Here is a 20,948-nt window from a genome sequence, read left to right on the forward strand (position 1 = left end):
GCCAGATTTTAATATATTTCTTGTATTCCAGCAGAGCAGACATCTAATACAAGATTTTTCAAGAAATATGTTAATAAATGATTTCTATGTATATCTCGTATTCCAGCAAAGCACGAAATTAATACAAAGTTTTTTTTTTCTGCATATAATAAGACATATGCTAATAAATGAAGACATTAATGAATGATTTTTGTGTATATCTCGTATTGCAGCAAAGCACGCAATTAAAAGCTGCTTTTGCATACATTACCAGTAGACCCGACGTGTTTTTGTCTGTGTGCGGTGGACGCAGCTAATGCCAACCTGTATATTTCACATATATTCCAGCAAAGCACGGAATTAATACAAAGATTTTTCTATAATACTAGGAATGAGTTCTGTGTATATCTCGTATTCCAGCAAAGCACGCGATTGAAAGCTGCTTTTGCATGCATTACCAGCAGTACATTGAACGTGTTTTGTCTCTGCCTACAACCAAAGGTAGAAGGAGCCAACACCAACCGACGGTAGAGCACGGTTCCACGGACGAGAAAGAGCTTGCATCACGCCGCTCCGCCCCACCGCCGTAGACCATCTCCACCTACGTATTCCGTCCGTTCCTTCTCCCCGGAACCCCTCCTTGAACCCAGCCCGGCTATGCCCGTGAGCTTCCGCTTCACCTTGCTCTCTCTGTGCCCGCAATTCCAACCCTAGCGTGAGCTTGAGCTTGAGCTTGAGGGCGACTCTGATTCCCCTGTTCGCCTCGCCATGGATCGCCCGCCACATTTCGACATCGACCTCAACAAGACGCCGCCGCCGTCGCCCCCGCGCGAGATCGCTGCCCCTGTTGTTGCTCCTCCGCCGCAGCTCCCATCTCCCGCGAACGTGCAGGCCCAGCAGCAGCTCGCGCACCAGGCCCGCGAGATAGCGTTGGCGTACCAACGTGGGGAATGGTGGAGGTCAGCCTGTGCGGCCGCGATCGCTGGTTCATCGTTGGAGGTGCCGCCGCCGTCGGTTCTCCAGTCGCCCACTTTTGCTCTTCCGCCGCTGCTGCCGTCATCAGTTCTCCAGTCGCCCACTTTTGCTCCTCCACAGCTGCCGCCGCCCACTTTTGCTCCTCCGTCGGTGCCGTCGCCAGTTCTCCAGTCGCCCACTTTTGCTCCTCCCCCGCTGCCGCCGCCGCCGGTTCTCCAGTCACCAACTTTTGCTCCATTGTCACTGCCGCCGCCGCCAGTTCTCCAGTGGCCCACTTTTTCTCCTCCGCCGCTGCGGCCATCGCCGCAGATCCCGCCTCCTGCCAACGTGGTGCAGGCTCAGCTGCAGCTCGCGAACCAAGCCCGCGAGATAGTGCTGGCGTACCACCGTGGGGAATGGTGCAGGTCGGCCATTGCCGCCACGGCCGCGGCCGCAGGTTCGTCGGAGGTGCCGCCTCCAGCGCCAGCGCAGCACCCCGGAGCAGCGGGGTGGGGCGGGGACCCGTGCGCGTCCTGCGGCCTCCCCGAGCTGCCGGCGTCGACCATAATTTGTGACGCCTGCGAACGTGGGTTCCACGAATCCTGCGTCAACGTCCGGTGTCCTCCTCCGCCGGTGCCCACCCCTGGCGTACGGGTGCGGCGGCCTCAGGTGGCAGAGGACTGGTTGTGCCAGGAATGCGAGATAGGTGGCGCCCGCCGTGCCGTGCCGCTCCACACCAACGAGGTTCCTGTTGCCGTCACCGTCCAAGAAATCACCAGGCAGTTATGTCAGCTCCCTCTTAATCATTTCCTTATGCTTTTAGATCTTTTTTCTTCAGCGAATTTTAATTTATACTTATATAGCTCTAAGAAGTGGGTAGATTGTTGTTCGTGCAATTCAGAATTACTTGACGGGAAATGGGTCGCTGTTGTTTGGTTTGCAACTTCTTATGATTACAGAGATGCACTTGCTATCAAGTATCAGCACAACACATAGCAATCTTGTCTTTGCATTTTCTGCTTTGCTTGACTGTTAATAATAATAATGAGACCTAAATGACTTGGTTTAAAATAAATGCTATAACTCAAAACTGTTAGCAGTGGCTTTCTAAAGCATTAGCAAGAGTGCATCATGTATAGTGTTGCATCTTCTTTTAAGGACAGCGCTATCCGTCGGCGGGTAATCTGAAAATATCCGCCCCCTCAACAGCTGTTAAATATGGTCCAACCAACGATCTAACCATGTCCTCATTACTGTAACAAAGTCAATGTTGCAAAATCCTCTTTGCAACAGAGCTTATATTGCTAAAACATTCAAGTGTTGCATTTTTTTCGTCTTCATTTTTGTACAACATGAACAGGGTATATGCGATACTATAGTTTTTTTTGGCGGGGTAATACTGTAGCCAATTTGATGCTGCTTTCACCCATTCACTGCAATGTAGGCATGGGCAATGATAAATTGTTTTGTTCTAGTTGTGGCACTACCTTGATATGTGTAATTAGGTTTTTTAGAAACAGTGTAATTAGTTTATTGCACTGGTATATATGCTGGAGAAGTGTATACGTTTATTTAGGCATGGTGAATTTTTATATTTTTTTTGAGGCTAGGCATGGAGAAGTATATACGTCTATACCTACCTTAATTTTTTTAATAATAAAAAGGCTATTGCTTCCGTCGAAAAACCCACCACGTTATTTTTATAAAAAAACCCTGTAATTTTTGTTATTCAACCCGCGTTTCATCATTATTTTAATAAATCAAAATAATTATAAAAAGATTAAAAGCGTGTGGTTTTTTTTTCTTCTGTTGCAACGCACGGCCTTGTAGATCCGTAGAAGCCCAAAGTTAACCAAACCTCCAATTGTGTTGCGCTGTATACCCAAGCCCATGTTTTCCCTTTAGGCCACCAGCGTGAGTTGGCCTAGCCTACCATCTCCAGTTGAGATCGATTCTGCGCCTGCCTCCGCTCTAGTCGATCGCCAGACGCCTCCGCGGCGCCATGATAGCTAGTCCGGCCGTCTCAGGCTGCGTAGATGCTGCCGCGGTGCCGATCGATGAACCATGCCATCGAGTACACGAGCCCGGCGGTCACTTAGTTTATTCCTCCAGCAATCGAGTCTGAAGGTATATATATATACCGCACAGTTATTTTTTTGACAGATTGTATAACCTATAGTCCAGTTAATTAACGGGCTGACTAATGATGCAAGACGATTGATTAATAATTTACAAATTGGACGTGTCTTCTTCTTTTTCTTCGGTTTTACCAAAGCACATCTAGATGTGTCCTAACTATTGCACATGTAAGTTTTCTTTCATTGAAAAGGTTATCTTATTGGTTTCTCTTGCATTGTTGCATGAGATTAATTTTTAACGTTTTCTTTTTTCAAAATTCTAGTATGGAAATTTGAATCAGCTAGCTTTAATGTAAATCATGAACTCTTTTGTGAGTTCTCTTCCGGTCTCTCTTGCACTACAATGTACTGCTTATTTCTGCTAGCATGCGTGCTAAAGCTCTATCGCCATGACAATCTATTCCGGTGCCTCTTGTGTGGTTATGGTGGCGTCATTGCTCAATATCAGTGGACACGACTCTTGTTGTTAGCTTTCTTTCTTCAGATTAAGTATTTTCAGCCTTGACCTCTCCACCTCGGTACACATTCTTTAGCTAGATATCTAAAGGATCTTTTTTACGTTGGCATGTCCATGGTTATTTGTTACTCCATCGAGTTCTTTTGTTTGTCTTCAACCACAAAAAGTTGTCTCCTTTAGCCAATAATTTTCTTAGATTGTCACAACCCTTCCTTATTTGACCAATTGCATTGAATGCATTACATTTCTTTCTTCCCTATGGCCCATCCTAATTAAATCGAGCATGGTCTAACTCCAATCTCTTCTCTCTCATGTGACTTGTTTTCCCCGATGTTTTTCTTTTCCAACAAAGGGTGTTTTTTTTATTAACTCATAATGTGACATTGATTGATACAATGATGATGAGAACACATCCGACCTCTGCATAACTAAGATGCACACACCGGACACTATCATGCACACACAAATCAGATTGGCAAAAAGCAAAGTCAGGACAGAATCTATGCCAAGGTGAGAGAATTTTTTTTTGAAACCATCCAAATAGCGATCAACGATGTATAACAACGACCATCGACACCAACATCTTTTGAAAATACAGTACTATGAGAAGGATTCTTCAAAAGAAACACCCTCATCAAGGAAACGATGTATAAGCGTCATCGTCGTCGGATCCATCATCAAAAGCTAGATCATGAGTTTTCACCCTGAAGATCAAGTCCGAGCTAACTTCAAGAACAATGTTCAACAGGGTAATGACACAAAAGAACCTCCATTGCCAGGTATGACCAACCAAGGTTACACCTAGGGTTTCCCCCTAGGAGCTCAAGATCCGGTACTCCAGAAGCACCACCTAATCAAAGTAATCATATGTTGCCTCATCCACCTTTCAGGACCTGGGCAGTTGCATATACGTATGGTCATGATGTGAGATGCCACGCAAGAGATGATCATGCATGCATGAGCATGCGGTCAATCCGCGACAAGAGTCACCTTCCACCACACGACACATACTCTGGTATGGGCAGAAGGTCACATGCACCGACCAAATCCCAAGTTTGAGACGATCGGGCATGCCATCACCATCCTCACAAGTGGTAGTAGATGACCGATCTACATGAGATGACATCATCACATGCCGCCACTACCATCGTCGTCGCATGTGACAGCAGATTACACCAGGATGGAGGACACGACCGCTGTCATGCATCGCGGACGGCGATGTAGATCCTAAATCTTGCTGCATCTGGAGGTCCAACCCTTTCGGTGACCATTTTATGGCCAATGTCGCGTCGACGGAGGCAACAACGGTTAGTCAAGCATGACAAACAGTGCCCAACAGCGCACAGGCTAGATCGGGCGCGACGACTGCGACATCTATTGTGTGGCCACCGTCACACCCCCTTTGGTCCACGGGAAATGGCCGCGACATTTGTTGCATCGCCACCACCTCATCCCACCACGCCCTAACCCTGAAGAGGCGCCTTCGGAGCTGGGCTAACCCGTGTTAGATGAACAGACTCTCCAAACCAGTAGCATGGTGGTTGTGCCGGCTCCCATTCCTCCGCCACTTAGGTTTGTGCGGCAGCACAATGCCATCAGGAATAGGAAAGGTGTGTTGCATCCCCTACCTAGCCACGAATTGTTGTTACGTTGCATCACGTCTGCCATTACCGAGTCGTCATCGCAAAGTACGTCAGCTGCGCGGGCAAGCCGTGCGGCCACTTGTGGAGGCTGTGAGGAGAGGATGCTCAGGAAGAGGGCCGCCCGAGAATGTGCATCGGATGGTCATACAAGTTGCTCAGGTGGAGGGTGTGGGAGCAGTTTTGGTTTGTTGCATGCCCTTTTGGCATTTATGTATGGCCTTCTATGGAGTCTGCGACCATTATTGTGGCTCAAAAATTATCATCACTATGTTTCTACTTGCGGCTGCTATTGCTAGTTTTTAACAATTTCTATTATTTTCCATTAACGTGGCAACTCTTTCTTCCACCTTACTTGTAGTTGGTCATTTGGTCTAACTCCTTATAACAGTTCAATTTGAGATGTTAACCCATCTTTCTTTTTGCTGTTCGGCCAACTATAAACATAGTTCTGATGTGAAACTGGAATCATCGTTGTGTCTGAAATTAAAGATCTGCTAGGTACTTTACGAAGGCTTTGAGTAACATACTCTCAAGGTTTAACATTGATAATGTTTGATCGTCAGTGTCACATGTATTTTCTTAACGAGCCATGACACAATTTAGTGCATCTTCATAGAAGTCTGAGTGGGACCTTCTACACAACCGATTAGTTAAGCTCGTGAGACATTACATTTCAACACACGCGTGGATGGTGATTCTCGGAGAGGTATGCCATGGTATCCCCCTATGTAACCAGTGGCATCTATGTGAACTTCTATGTGACAATTTCGCCACACAAAAGGAATTACCTTAGGCGAACCTAGGAAGAGACATCATGCGAGCCATACCATTGAGTAACCTCATATAGTGAGTCGACGGCCTACACCCTACAAAACTCCCATATTGCAAGATCTATGAGAATCCTCAGGATTGAGGGTATACTTGATTTGCTCATGGTCACATTTTGTCATATTTTCTCGAATGAAGATTTTTCCTATTTATCGATATCTTCATGGTGAACTTGCTAAGAGGCATTTCCTATGTATGCAATAGAGCATATGCTTGAGAGGAAAACAATAAAGGATGAAGTGAAATTATCTCCCAATGATACTCTTCTCTTCACTTGTGCCTCGTCCTATTCAAGGAACAACCACGCAACTTCCTTCATATGACAACAACCACGCAACTTCCTTCATATGACATTTACGGTGCCATGAACGAAGATACATAATTTCCTTATGCTCACCATAGTTTTTTCCATCAAGTCTTCTTGGGCCAATTTGAAGGCCAAAACCAACAATATGGTGGCCATACTCACACATGGACACCTTCGAGAACATCAAACCGCCTACAATATGTCATGACCATATAGGTGGAAACATTGGACACGATAAAGGAGCAACGGACGACATCGTGTTATGTCATGATTCCACCCTGCCACCAACACCCTCGGTGTTCGTGACCAGTGCCACCCTTGCCCACATTATGTCATTTGATCCTATTTTTCTAACATTGGTGTCTCCACCAAAAAATAGGAAGTATGATATAATTTCATGATAACGTCTTCACACCTTAGGGTGTTATTTGTCATCTGGCGGTGTGGAGCATGATCCATTCCATGTAGCTTATAGGTGCAAGTGCAGTGGATTTAATAGGAGACTGCTCAGACCATGCCCTATACCACATTATTTTTGTTGGAGTCAGAAGCATAGTGGATACCACTAGGATGCAGATCCAAATACAGATGATATCAGACCTACACTTGGCAGGGTAGCGTACTACCTCATTCTGATAAATGACGCAAGTAAACAGATAATACACACATGGAGAGAGTATTTAAATGTCGGACAAAATCACAAGAGTAAAGGGCATATATAACAACCAGAAGCACATAATAAACTCTTGAAGGTTATAAACTTCCACAAGTAAATCACTAGGAGGCAACCACACCATAGCATAAATAAGTAACATCCATATGACAAGTTTGTTATTAAAGTTCGATAGAAGTCGGATTATCACATTTAAGGAGGTTGGTTAATCTTGCCACGGAAACATAATCCTTGTACCGTCGCATATTAGGAATAATATATCTAGTGTGCGGGATTCAAAATTAGAGCATATAGTGTCTAGATGTAAAAGATCGCATACCATATTCTATTTATACATTGGATTCTTAAATGGTTCAATTCAGTAATTATCCAAATCACATTGCCCTCACATATGGGTGGCCACAATATAATCTATTAGTCATGTTGCCTTATGGGGCCACACCATATGGCCTTGTGGATATAAAAGTTGCAGATTTCCTCGCATGGTGCTACGAGTTACGTTTAGGGATTTGATTTTTACTCCTGAACCCGCAACTCGTCTCTCTCCTAATCTTTGTTTCTTGGTCTTCTCTAGTCGAGTTCCTCTCGATCTCTTCTCACCATCATCTTCATCCCACTATCGCTGTCGCATCCCCTTGTTCCTAGCCACATTCGCATTGCCTAGATTGACAATTGTTTCTTCTCTCGCTCTAATAAGGTTCACTCAGGAACCTTCTCCATCGGGTCCGTTGGAAAGCCACTCTCGCGTGCCTCTCGTATACCATGTTCTATTTATCCATTGGATTCTTAAATAATCCAATTCAGTCCGAGCCTCCAACCCATCCGTGTCCTTTTTTCCTGTCCACACACTCCCATAAATTGTAAGTGGGTCTACAAGGTTAAGACTTATTGTGATGGTTCTTTTGAGCGCTACAAGGCTCGTTTTATTGCTCGTATATTTCCTCATGAACATGGTTGTGCTTATGATGAGGCATTTGCTCATGTGGCCCACATAAACAGAGTTGGCACCCTTGGTGTGGCTTCTGTTCACCACTGGTTTGTCTCTCAACTTGATGTGAAGAATGCATTTCTTAATGCTGACTTATCCGAGGTCTCTATACAAGGGCATCTATTAACCAGGTTTTTTATGGAAAACCCACTTCTCATCTATTCTATTCTTCTTTTAACATGACAACCACCTAAAAAATAGTGCCCTATTTCGGCCTTATAACGTTGCTATAGCGTATTGGAAGGGCCGTGTTACGTTTACCTAATTTTCTCGTGCGGTGCTAATCCTATGCTGACCCAACACATCTGACTAGTTTTTAGCATTTTAGCGTGCACCCAGCCCATCTGACATCGGCCCAATCCACTCTCACTCACTCTCGCAGACGCGACACATACAACAGCCCATGGACCTAACCTAGCCAACTCATCACTCCCATTCCCCGTTTTCCACCAGCTCGATAGCTCATGACCTAGGGCGGTGGTGGCTCTTAAAGGGGAGCGGCGGCGCGGAAGCTCTTGAAGTGGAGTGGCGGCGGTGGCTCTTGAAGCAGAGCGGCGGCGACGTCTCGTGACTCTTGAGTGAAGGAGACGACGACGTTTCGTGAGCGGTACCAACTTCTCTTCATCCCATCTCCAAGTAGCGGCGTCGGCCATGCCTCTTACTCCCGCAAGTAAATGGCGAAGCGCTGGTGTCAGCCAACCAGCCGATGCCGGCAAGTCAGGCAGCAGGTAAGAGCGACCTCTCTTCATCCCGTCTCCGAGTAGCGTCGGCCTCATTCTATTTCCTCCCCCAAGTCCATCCGTGTCCTCTCCTTATTGCTCTAGTCCCCGTGGGAGAGGAAGCTAGTCGCGCTGAACTTGTCGCTACCGTGCTGCTCCTCGTCGCCAGCCATTGCTATTTTTTCACTGAACAAAACAGTTTGATTCTATGTTAGATCACCTATAGTTGGTATCAACCTAATTCTACATCTGTTGTGCTTGGTATCCTATTTAGGTGTATCCACTTGTTCTTCTCTTGTATTAATAATTTACTATTGTTTTTCCTCTGTAAGCTTTGTTCTCTATAATTGGACCATCAAACATATTAGCATGCCTGGCTGTTCTGTGTAAGCTTCATTAATTTTTCCATGTCATGTACTGTGCAAGAAGCGGTTTTAGATTTGCTTACTGATGGTTTGTCGAGCTGTTGTACGATGTGGCCTGGGCTTGCAACAGGGTATGAAAGGAATGTGATTGTTTGTGACATGGATTTGGACCTTGTGCATGTATTGCTCCTGTAAAAAATGTAGTTGCTGAAATCCTTTATTTATGGATATATTTGGCATTTCTTTATTTGCAAAATGCTATGTTCAAATATAGTTTTGTATTAGCACGCTATGATTTGTGTAGCATCTGGAGAAGGGTGAAGCTATATTTGATAGAGTCCTACTTTTTTGCGGGTATCATGCTATTTTTTTCATTGATGACAACTCTCACATGGCTACAATTTTTTCTGATCTGTTCATAAACATTTTACCCAATTGTTAGCAAATGACTCCTTTCCTTTCTTAAAGCATTTCAATAACATATACAGCATATAAAGCATTTCAATATCTTAAGGTTTTAGTTCTTTCCTATTTTAGTTGAGTTATTCCGCAAATATTGCAAGGATGGTCTCCTTTGGAGACTGAGCCATGGTCACGTGTCAGATTGTTTGGTTCTTGTATTTTGAAAAGATATATTTCATACTAAGTTTATAGAAAAAAGAATGTCAGTCAGAAAGTACTGTTCTATGCTTTATAAGCTGGACTGTTTCTGGGTGCTCTGAAATAATAATATCAGAAATGTTATAGGAAGTTTTCTAATATCCTTTGTTGTACAGACATTATCATCAGAAGAGAGTTAATATTTTCTTTAATCCTCACAGAGTAAGTGTTGCTGATGGAGCTCATTCGACTGAATTGGCTACTCCACATTTTGAGGGGCTGCAGTTGAATAGTACAACTCCTTTTGGTAAGGATATTAGAGCAATTATATGTACTGCAAGAGAGATGCATTTTATTTTTGTTGGAGATTTTCCACAGCTTTTAATCTTTTATGCACTGTAATTTTTTAGACAGCAGTTTGCTGTGCTAATACTATCAAGATCAACTTCTGCTTGCCCCCGTGTTCAGTGCATGTGTGGCCACTTAGGCGTAGTGTGTGTTTATCCATAAAAGGAAATTTAATTCCAGTTCCAAACAATTATATGGGTCATGCTACCGTTTGATGTTGTAGGTGTCTGGTCTTATAATAATCTATTTCTGGCTATCATGTTGCAGACGTGAATCATTGTATGCCAGCATTTGATCATCCTCATTGTTTTAGCATGAGACAACAATTTCCTCATGTGGGTCAAAATGCCATTGCTGATGGAAACACAGAACAGAGGTCAAACCATTCATGCTGCAAGAGAAGAGATTTTCCACAAATATCAGCATTGCCCAAGTTATCTGAGAAGAACGAGTTTGGAAGTTCCAGCACTTTTATGCAGCCATCAGTTTCTACGAAAGCATCAGCCGCGAGTCCTACAGAAGAAACAAATCCACCAAAGCCTCCAAAATTTCTTGCGGAAACTTGCAACCGTCAACCACATCATGGCAGTGTGAGTATCTCTCATTACCTGTTTCAGATTCTGTTTTTTCATCTAATGTCCATTTTAGATGTTATTGTTTCCCACTGCTACAGTCTTTGTTTTTTTATACTTCAGTTCTTTTTTCTTTCGTTCACTTTGGCGCTGATTTTGATAACACTGCTTTGTTGTGTTGTTACTCTAGGTTGTCCTACCTGTTCAATATCAAGATTTATTTATAACTAACCTGGGAGAAATTGATAAAAATGCAAGCTACCACAATTGCCAGCAGATATGGCCAGTGGGTTTTACATCTTACTGGCATGATAGAGTTACTGGTTCACTCTTTGAGTGTGAGGTGTGTGATGGAGGGAGTTCTGGACCTTTGTTTAAGGTCAGAAGGTTACCATGTTCAGTGTCCCCCCTTCCAGTGGCCTCGACGATTCTCTCCCAGAATGGTGCAAGGAAGGTCGATACAACTGAAACAAAGGAAAGTAGCAGTTTTATTGGAGATGCTGCTAATGATATGGAAGATAATATTTATATGATGATGGATATTCCCTCTGAGACCAATCAAGATTTCTTATCATGTCTTGCCAATGATACAGAGGATAAAAGGACTTCTTTGGATTGCAATGATGTACAGAGTCCAAATATGATGTCACAAATATTGCCATCAAATTCTGAGAATGTTCTACCAAGTAAAGAAGCCAATATTAAAGACCAAATTGGTGAGTTTACATTTGAGGGAACATCATCCTCTTCAGTATGGGGGATGATTTCTTCTGCTATGGTGGAAGCTTGTGAAAAAAATGTACAAGGAACATGGGCATCTGGTATTCTCATGCACACACAGCTGCGAAAATCATTTATTAAACAAGGGGAGTGGATGTCAGAACTTCGATGGTCCTTACGCTCCCTTAACTAGATTTTGCTCATCCAATGGCCCCAGTATACCACGAATTACAGAAAAGAAGAATGATGTGGAATCTACTTATACATTACTGAAGAAGTGGTTATACCATGATAGAATTGGGCTTGATTTGGATTTTGTACAAGAAATTGTGGAGTCTCTTCCTAGATCCATATCTTGCATAAATTACCAGTTCTTGTGCAATAGGACCGAATTTCTCTCTTCTGTGACAGTTGCAAGTGGTTTACTTTTATCTGTGCATAAAGATGGTCAAAGTAATGGAGATACATCATATGGTAGACATGGTGCGGTGACTGGGGTACATGATCATGCTCAACCCAGCGGTTCTATCATCCGCGAGCTACCTCCGGGACGTCCTATTAGCCGTAAGCTTCAACCAGAATCGGCAGCAGATGTATTCAAGGTAGATCTTTACATATCTGTTACTGGTTCTACTATTTGAAGAAACACATCTTTACAAAGTTGTGCATTTCCTTTTTATTCTTGCATCCTCTTCTCATTGAAATGTTCTTGTAGATATGGGAGTTTTTGGGGCGCTTTGCTGAAATCATTCATCTCAAAGAAGTGCCTTCATATGAAGAATTAGAAGATGAACTTGCTGACCCATGGCCAACTTGTGCAAGTCAGAAAGAATCACTGTCAAAGGGCACTGAACAATGTAGGGATTACTCTTCACCAATGAATTCCCCGGCAAATGCTTCCATATCACATTTAAATACTGAATCTGGTCTATCCAATAATGAAGAGATTGTCTCTGTGTTTATTCCTGTTGAAACTTCCTCTATGAAAGAAGCTGGTCTAGATAAATTGGCAGCTCAGACACTTGGCAGGTGCACTGGAACAGTATTGCCTGGGGTTCACATTACACTCATTAAGGTTCTTTTTGGTGAGCTATTATCAAAGCTGAACATTGACCAAAAAGAACCAAAACACAGGCGCGGAAGAAAGAAGGACACTGAGAGCCTTATTTCAACAAAGGAATTTAGCTTTGATATGCTAACTGCTAACAAATTGACTTGGCCAGAGTTGGCTAGAAGGTATATGTTAGCTATTTCTTCCATAAATTGGTGCATGGATGTGTCTGATATTTCCAGTCGAGAAGTGGTGAAGTTATTCCGCTGCCTACAAGGTGATGGTGGCATACTGTGCGGAGCAGTATCTGGGGTTGCTGGCATGGAGAAAGATGCCCAGGTAAGCATTTTACTTCTACAATTTGCTGAACCTTGTGATTCATTTGGATCATGCCTTCTTTTCCTTTTTCAATCAGACATGAGTTGTAGCCTTTACATTGCTACATGCCATGGTTACTTGCTATATGTTTTAGATTTTTCTTCATTTTTTATTTTTTATTTATTAATATTTGCTTTGATTGCAACACTGTACAATTATGTTATCCACATTAGCTCTTCATAATAGGAAGTTTCTATGTTGTTTCCATGACGGAAATAAGACATATCCCTGTTTTATCATGCCTAGGGAAAAACCTTGGGTTTTTGGGTTAGCTGTCCCATTAGTATTGCTTTCTGTTTTTTAGGGTAAAACAACAAGGAATGCCATTAATCTGTATTTATATGTATTTTGTAGTAATAATGAAAAGAGGGTATGCAGAAGCCTAGCAAGGCGGGTATAATCAGTTAAGTGACTCTGCCCATTTGTTTTTCTATGATTTTGTTGAGAGCTTTTCCACCTGTATGCAGGAATTTTGTTGTTAAATCTTATATGTGGAGACAGGATTATTGTTTTTCTTATTTGGCTAGAGATATCTTGACTACATTGATTCCTTGTGCTGCTATGTGATATTTTGAGAACATTCGTTGTATAATTTATCTATAGTTTTTCGTTCGCCCACTAAGAGATATCATAAATTTCCGGTGTTCTTATTTTAGGCAATGGTAAAATTTAGGTGTATTTTGGCTGCACTGTAATTGTTGTCTTGTATTTTCAGCTGCTTCTGGAGGCGGAGAATTTGATATGCAGTTCTCTACCAAGTGAAGGAAACAAGGTTTTCATGATGGGTTACAAGTATTCTGCTGAGGTCCCTATTGCTGATAACAGAACATTGCCAGATTGGGCAGAACAACTAGAGCCTGTGAGAAAATTACCGACAAATGTGGGAACGAGAATTAGAAAGTGTGTTTATGAAGCTTTGGACCGGAAACCACCAGAATGGGCAAGGAAAATTTTGGAACATTCGGTAAGTAAGGAGGTCTACAAGGCTAATGCATGTGGACCAACCAAGGTTAGTAATGCTCCTCCAAGCTGCAATCATTGTATTATTGTTGTTCCAGACTGCGTTTATTTTCCTTTTATTTTGGCTTTAACCTGTTCTCAGGCCCTTATAAAACCCTTTTAATTGACAACCTTTTTATTATAATTATTATTTATCATGATACTTTTGTCTATATTTTATTTTGAGGACCCCTGTGACTAGGGGAATATTTGGAAAATACAATAAAAGATTATTTTTTTCTTGTTACAGAAAGCTGTTTTATCTGTGTTGTCAGAGGCATGCCGTGTAATAGTGCCACAGAAACCTGAAAACCCAAAAAGTGAAAGGAAAACTATTTCCATCTCAGAGGTTATCTTGAAGAAGTGTCGTATTGCTCTGCGGCAAGCCATTTCCGCACATGAATATAAGCTTTTGGGGAATCTGCTTGGTACTATGCGAGTGAACTTTAATGAGTATGAGGGTGAGGCCATCCTTGGATTTTCTGGTATGGTGCCACGCCCTTTGGACTTCCGCATAATTGATATAAGGTTGGCTATGGGAGCTTACTGTGGATCTTGGGAGACTTTTTCTGAGGATGTGCAAGAGGTACGTGTTTCCTTAACACCCTTTTTTGTATTATGCTATATATGGTCATATACGCGTGGGATGTTTTCTCAGATTTTCCAAAGATGACTCCATGTGACTGCAAATACTCCTGTTGAGTTAGCTTGTGCTAACTGTTCGATCAGCAAAGGAGTTGTAACAGACAGTGTGCTGAAACTTGAAAATCAAGCTGACGGTTAGCTTGTGCACAAACTAGAAAAATTTCTAGTTTCAGCACACTTTCTGTTAGCTTGTGCACAAACTAAATTTTTGCTGATATGTTATGTTTACCTGCAGGTAATCCGTAATCTGCAAATTATATTTGCTAATCAAACGGATGTACTGCAAACGGTTGAAGAATTCTCTAAGACTTTTGAATCAATGTATAAGACAGAGGTTTGTTATCCATTTCTGTATGGTAGTTTACTGCTTCGAAACGTACTTTTCAGCCGGTTAAAGGACATTTTTACCAAATCGTGTCGTTTGATTGCAGAACGTCAACCCATGCTCTATATTTCCTGGTTGTTTGTGCAATATTTGACTACCAACTTTCGGTTAAGGAAAACATGGGTATTGTTCAAACTATGTTTTCCTTAACCGAAAGTTTTTTAAAACATAGTTTGAACAATTTTTTTTTTTTTGAAAAGGAGGATGAGCCCCCGGCCTCTGCATCATGATGATGATAGTTTGAACAATATGGCTCCTTTTTTTTGCTTGTCACATGATGCGAGAAATTTTGAGTAATCCTGTGCTCAGATCTTGTGATTACTCAATTGCAGTAACTATATATGTTAAAATAGTTACATGTTGAAATGTTTAGTGCTACATATCTGCTCTCTCAAGGTTAGCACAGGCAGGGACGATTCTAGGGGGGTACGAGGGGGGGCTAGACCCCCCCCCCCTAACAAATTGATTTTTCTACTATAATAGTGATTGTTGTAGCCAAAAAAGTTCATTTCATATGAACTTTGCCTCCTCCATGTACAAACTTGCCCCCTATGCTTGCATGCTGGCTCCGTCCTGAGCACAGGAATTAGAAGAAAAAAGGATGATGAGGGAGCTAATAATATGCTACTGACTACATTAAAAGTTCAGCACAATATATGGACTATGGAGTATATGGGCAAATGAAAAGTGCTTGTACTTTTACTATAATGTAAACTGCATTGTTTATGGTCATACGGTAACTGATCACCAATGACCAATGCTTCACCGACTATTGCCCAAATTTTGTTTACTAAGTTATATTACCAAGGATTTTAGTAAACCTTTTGGCTTTCTGTTCTCTTTACATGGCTGGTGCAGGTGCTCGACCTTGTTCGGAAATTTGATTGTTACCTGTCTAGTGAGAATACTGGTTCAGAAATTCAGGAGCTACATGATATTTTCACTGCAGCAACCAAATTACCTAAAGCTCCATGGGAGTATGGTATTTGCAAAGTGTGTGGCATTGATAGAGACGATGACAATGTTCTCTTGTGTGATGATTGCGACTCGGAATACCATACTTACTGCTTGGAGCCACCACTAGCTCGTATACCAAAAGGAGACTGGTTCTGCCCGTCGTGCATGTTGAAGAAATCACATATTCACCAGGGTGCTCAGGATTTGAAACGACGACGAAAAGGAGCAGAGTCTCATGCCTTTAACGACAAACCATCGTGCATGTCAGCTCAAAAGAAATCACATCTTGACCAGGCTGTCGAGGATTTGAAACAACAACAGAAAGGAGCCGAGTCTCGTGCCTTTAACGACAAACCATCGTGCATGTCAGCTCAAAAGAAATCACATCTTGACCAGGGTATTCAGGATTTGAAACAACAACGAAAAGGAGCCTTTCACGACATGCTTATTAAGTTAGCTGCAACAGTGGAACAAAAGGAGTACTGGGAGCTTAGCACACAAGAGGTACGTGTTTACTCTTCTATGTTTCAAGAAGATATCTCTATTGTTTAATGTTTGGATTTTTTTTGGTCTTTGTGTATTGCAAATTTCGTTGTATACCTTTATGTTAAGAAAAATGAAATGGAAGCTTGAGTGATCAGACCAGTAAAACCAAATGGGGCATTTTCTCATGCAAAATTTAAGCTGGTCAGACCTCACTCCTTAGTTATATGATATCAGACCAACCTTTTCCAATTGATATGTCCTGGTATGGCGGTAGGGATGTTGGATGCATAGGCACCCTGAAAATTGACATGTTTTAAATTTGCTGGTACTACCTGGGGTTTCCTTGACTTATATATATTTTATAACACTTGGCAATTACCCGCCCGTCATATATAGTGGTAGATAAATGTATAATTTATGTTGTCACAACAATAAAAAAAGGTTAATTATTAAAGCGTTGTTGGGTATCTTATATTATTTCTATATAGAATTTGCCACTTTGTGCAAACAGATGAAGTCAACATATGTGTATGGTGCAGCCCATGGTCTCGTAGTTTTAAATTCTTTAATCCTCTTCTGAACTGTCCCTTCCTCACTCTTATCTTTTTCTGAACTTCCCTTCCAGCCCCCTAGTCTATGCTAGGACAAGTCAACAGCTAGCTCTTCTGCCATCTTATTACCAGAAAAAATGGACCATGTTTTCAGAAAATTTCAACATAAAATTCCAGCCCCTTGATTCTCAGATTGAACTTATTTATTCATTGATATATGATTTCCCGTGTAAACAGAACAATTTGGCTTGGCGTATTTACGTTTTCTGTAGATATTTGTATTTGCTGCAAGAGGTCTTCAAAGATAAAGGCACAAGGGATAAGCGGAATGATTTTTTCTGACGCCTTGTATTGTCAGTCTAAATAATCTCATTGATCTTTTATTTGGTACTTGATTTTACAAATTTGGCTATAGAACTGTGGATGGAGTACATTGGTATTGTGTATTTACTCGTTTGACCTGATATAATTTTACTTGGCCAAATCACCTTTTCTCTATTATTTTACCTAATAATTGATCTTTGCTGATTTACATAGTGGACAAATTGACAACCTTCATTTTCTAACATTTATCTTCAAAATGCAGAGAATAGATACGCTGAAATTTCTATGTGATGAAATGCTCAACACGGTCCTGATAAGAGAACATATAGAAAAATGTCCAGATAAGCTGAATGATCTCCAGAAGAAGTTACATGCGTTGAATTTTGAATTGAAAGATTTGAAACATAAGGAGGAAATGAGGAATTCATATGCTATACATTGTTCTGGACATGGGGAAAATCAACACAATGAAGTGGCCATAACATCGGGCCATATTGAAGAGGCTGATGAAATGGATACTTTATCGGACCAGATTTCAAAAGTCCAGGATTCAATTTGCACAGTGGAGTCACAGCTTAATATCGCATCCCTGAGAAGAGATTTTCTGGGAAAAGATTCCTTGGGTCGATTGTACTGGGTTTTAGGACGATCTGGTAAACGTCCTTTGCTGGTCGCCGATGGAAGCATGCTGATATGCAAGGAGAGGGACATCTACCCACCCTCTACTTCTGATTGTAAAGGATGGAATTCTGCATCTCCTGTCATTTATGAATCGGATGAAGAAATCACTACTCTTATTGACTGGCTAAGGGAATACGATCCAAGGGAGAAGGAGCTGAAACATGGTATCCAGCAGCGGCAGCGGCAGCGGCATCACCTGGGTAATTTTGTTCTCAGTGATCCTCCAGTACTATCCAAGGCTTCCAACATCGAGCAACAGCTTATGGAACTTCCCAGTACCAAGGCTGCAACAATTTTGGAGAAAACATGCCGCTGCGACTGCTTGGAGCGTATATGGCCTGGTCGACACCACTGCACAACATGTCACGAGACATACTTGACATCAACGGAGTATGAAGGTCATGCTGGAAAGTGCAATGCACATGTCAACAAGGAGATCGATTCTGCTAATCCTAGCACCACCGCTGAGTCCACAAAACCGATCAAGTTATGCCCATATGACTTTGAAGAGATTTGCAGAAAATTTGTCACGAATGATTCAAACAAGGAGATAGTGAAGGATATTGGACTCATTGGATCAAATGGAGTTCCCTCTTTTGTCCCTTCACCTGCAGCTTGTGTTGATCCTCCAGTACTTCTGAATCGAAACAAAAAAGATGGCATCCCAAATGATGATTTGGTTTCCAGCTCCTTAGAGGAATGCCAGGCAATGTCGTCTGAACAAAATTTGGGGCAGGAGGGGTCCAATTCTGCTCAAAATTGTCCTCGTAGTACTTCCTGTGATGAAAATTTGTCAAAATCTAAGGAGCCTGCCCCTGATACTGAAACTACCTCCAGTGAGGAAGCAACATCTTCTGCAACGGACAAGCCAACAAGATTGCTAGCTGTTAATGGTGGCTTGGTCCCGGAGTCAGCATTGAGGCCTGTTACAGGAAGAAACTCTCATATCCTAAAGCAGCAAAAGATAAATTTGCTTGATATAGATGCAGCGTTGCCTGAGGAAGCTTTGAGAGGCTCAAAGTCTCAACAATGGAGACGGCGTTCATGGCGTGCTTTTGTGAAGAAAGCAGAATCAATATCCGAGGTGACTCACTTGATCTATTAATTTATTCAGCTTTGTGCCACAGAAAATATATATCTATCTAGTATCCATTAAGATATCTATAACATCATCTCCATATATACAAAATAAATACTTGAGAGTGCTGTTATTTATCCGTTGCACTGCCTAATCGTATCTATGCATGCCTCTTCCAGATGGTAGTAGCGACTAGTGTGCTGGAGAGTATGATAAAATCCGAGTTTCTGAAGAATGATTGGTGGTACTGGCCCTCCTTCACAACAGCTATCAAGACCTCAACTGTATCCTCGCTCGCTCTCAGGATCTACACTCTCGACGACTGTATCATGTACACCAAGGAGCCTAACACCGTGCCGGATGACAGTACAAAGGTTGTAAACAAGGGCAGGAGGGGGAAAGAGCCAGAACCATCAGCGTCATAATCTGGGCCGCTCGATCTATTGTATACCCCAAACTTAGATGTTCTGCAAACGGTGCAAAACAATATGATGTTGTGGTGATTGATAGACCTGCTATATTCTTTGGTTCCGCAGACGGTGCAAAACAATGTGATGTTGTGGTGATTGATAGAGATGCTATAGTCTTTGGTTATGTGGTCCCTTGAGACTTTAGGGCTAACTTTGATTCTGGTGTTCCTGCGAGGGTGTTTATGAGTCGGGTTAGTGTTCGACAACGCGGAGTGTATGGGGCATGGTCTGTCCAATAGTTCATCAAGGACAGTTCTGGATCCTATGAGGGGTTTATTCTTTTTCTCGACGGGTCCGAGTACGGTCGACCGACGTTGGGGTATGCACTTCCTCTGCTCCTCTGGGTTGCTCTGCGTAGATTGACTTCATGCTCATTTGTCGAGTCTGCGAGGTGATTTCCGTTGCGTTGTATTTGCGTACCAAAGTAGATTGCTTGGTGAAGCTTTTCATGTGACGGCGGGCGAGGGTGTTTAAGATTCCTTTATCATGGCACTTATGCCAGAAGTCTTCATGATTTCCTGGCCGCTGCAGTTCGATATCTGATTTCTGGTCGGGAGGAATCTAGCCCAGAAGTGCTAGACCACATCCCCTTGATGTTGCTTGACGCGCAATAGGTCTCGTGTGTTGGGCCTCTCCGAATTATTGAGAGAATATTTGACTTGGGAGGTGGGTGGGGAATTTTTGTGCATCCCGACAGGATGTAAATCCCAAGTTTTGACGGTTGTATCTAGTACCATCATGGAGTCCGGCGCGCTAGTTTGGGATGTGAATTATAAGCTAGATACTACCGCACAAAGTCTAAGTGGCACTTCGAATCGAGTTCAGGGCGGAGCTCAGATTCAGAATTAGAGGGGTGATCCAGATTGCCGGAGACCCGAACATAGATCGCTCTAAGCTCCGGCGGATGGGAAGGCGAACCTTCAGTCTGGCCTTCGAGGGTAGCAACCAAGTGTGTGATATGTGGGACATAAATTTCTGTGTCGTCGGGTTTGAGCCCGATTTGATTGTAGACTGGAGGTTGGTCGTTTGCTATCCCCATGGTTTGGATTTGGCCGAGCAACTCATTTAATGTCATGACATCTGCGAGTCCATGTTTTTAGAGTACATGGGGTCCACCCGCAGTGTCGCCACACCGGGGACGCTTAGAGTCGCATCGGTGCAATGTTAACCCGAAGATGATCTAGATATATCGACTAGTTTGGGCTCTAGGGCCGAATCCAGGGTGGAGGTCGTCTTGATTGTGTGATCCAACAATCCCGATGTTAAGGTGTCACGGCTCAAGAGCTCTTCAGGGGGAGTCAAAAGCTTTGTCAGAATAAGATCTCCCTGTGAGTCGGCGATGAACTCTAGGTTCCCAAACCTGATCTCCTGATCGGGGGCGAGGTTCCGGACCCAACCAAGATGGTCGATTAGGCCAGCATGCAACATAATGTCGCCGAACGCGAAGATCTATCCGAGAACGAAAACATCCCCGTTGCAGATATTGTCGCTGATGATTAGACGATCCATTGATCTTTGGTGATCCTACAACGGACTCTCTCAATGAAAGCATCAATGTCGGTGTCAAAACCGACAGATCTCGGGTAGGGGGTCCCGAGCTATGGATCTTGGATCAATGGATAATAGGAGATAGAGGAGACGTTATTTACCTA

General features: G+C 42.7%; 1 protein-coding gene and 1 long non-coding RNA gene across 2 annotated transcripts; both read left to right on the forward strand.

The window, feature by feature from the left end:
- Positions 1 to 474: 474 nt before the first annotated feature.
- On the forward strand, positions 475 to 19,490 carry LOC123428030 (methyl-CpG-binding domain-containing protein 9-like). The gene is given in 12 exon segments (XM_045112186.1): positions 475 to 1,715; positions 9,873 to 9,958; positions 10,267 to 10,589; positions 10,762 to 11,364; positions 11,366 to 11,893; positions 12,007 to 12,681; positions 13,436 to 13,729; positions 13,970 to 14,305; positions 14,600 to 14,698; positions 15,608 to 16,210; positions 17,330 to 18,832; positions 19,006 to 19,490. Coding segments are annotated over 12 exon segments (6,264 nt in total). The 5' UTR covers positions 475 to 747; the 3' UTR covers positions 19,252 to 19,490.
- On the forward strand, positions 2,680 to 5,440 carry LOC123428031. The gene is made up of 3 exons (XR_006622468.1): positions 2,680 to 4,038; positions 4,127 to 4,307; positions 4,419 to 5,440. It is a non-coding gene; the product is annotated as an uncharacterized LOC123428031 (long non-coding RNA).
- Positions 19,491 to 20,948: the final 1,458 nt, after the last annotated feature.

This window comes from Hordeum vulgare, chromosome 2H (assembly GCF_904849725.1).
Source record: "Hordeum vulgare subsp. vulgare chromosome 2H, MorexV3_pseudomolecules_assembly, whole genome shotgun sequence".
Classification (NCBI taxonomy): Eukaryota; Viridiplantae; Streptophyta; class Magnoliopsida; order Poales; family Poaceae; genus Hordeum; species Hordeum vulgare.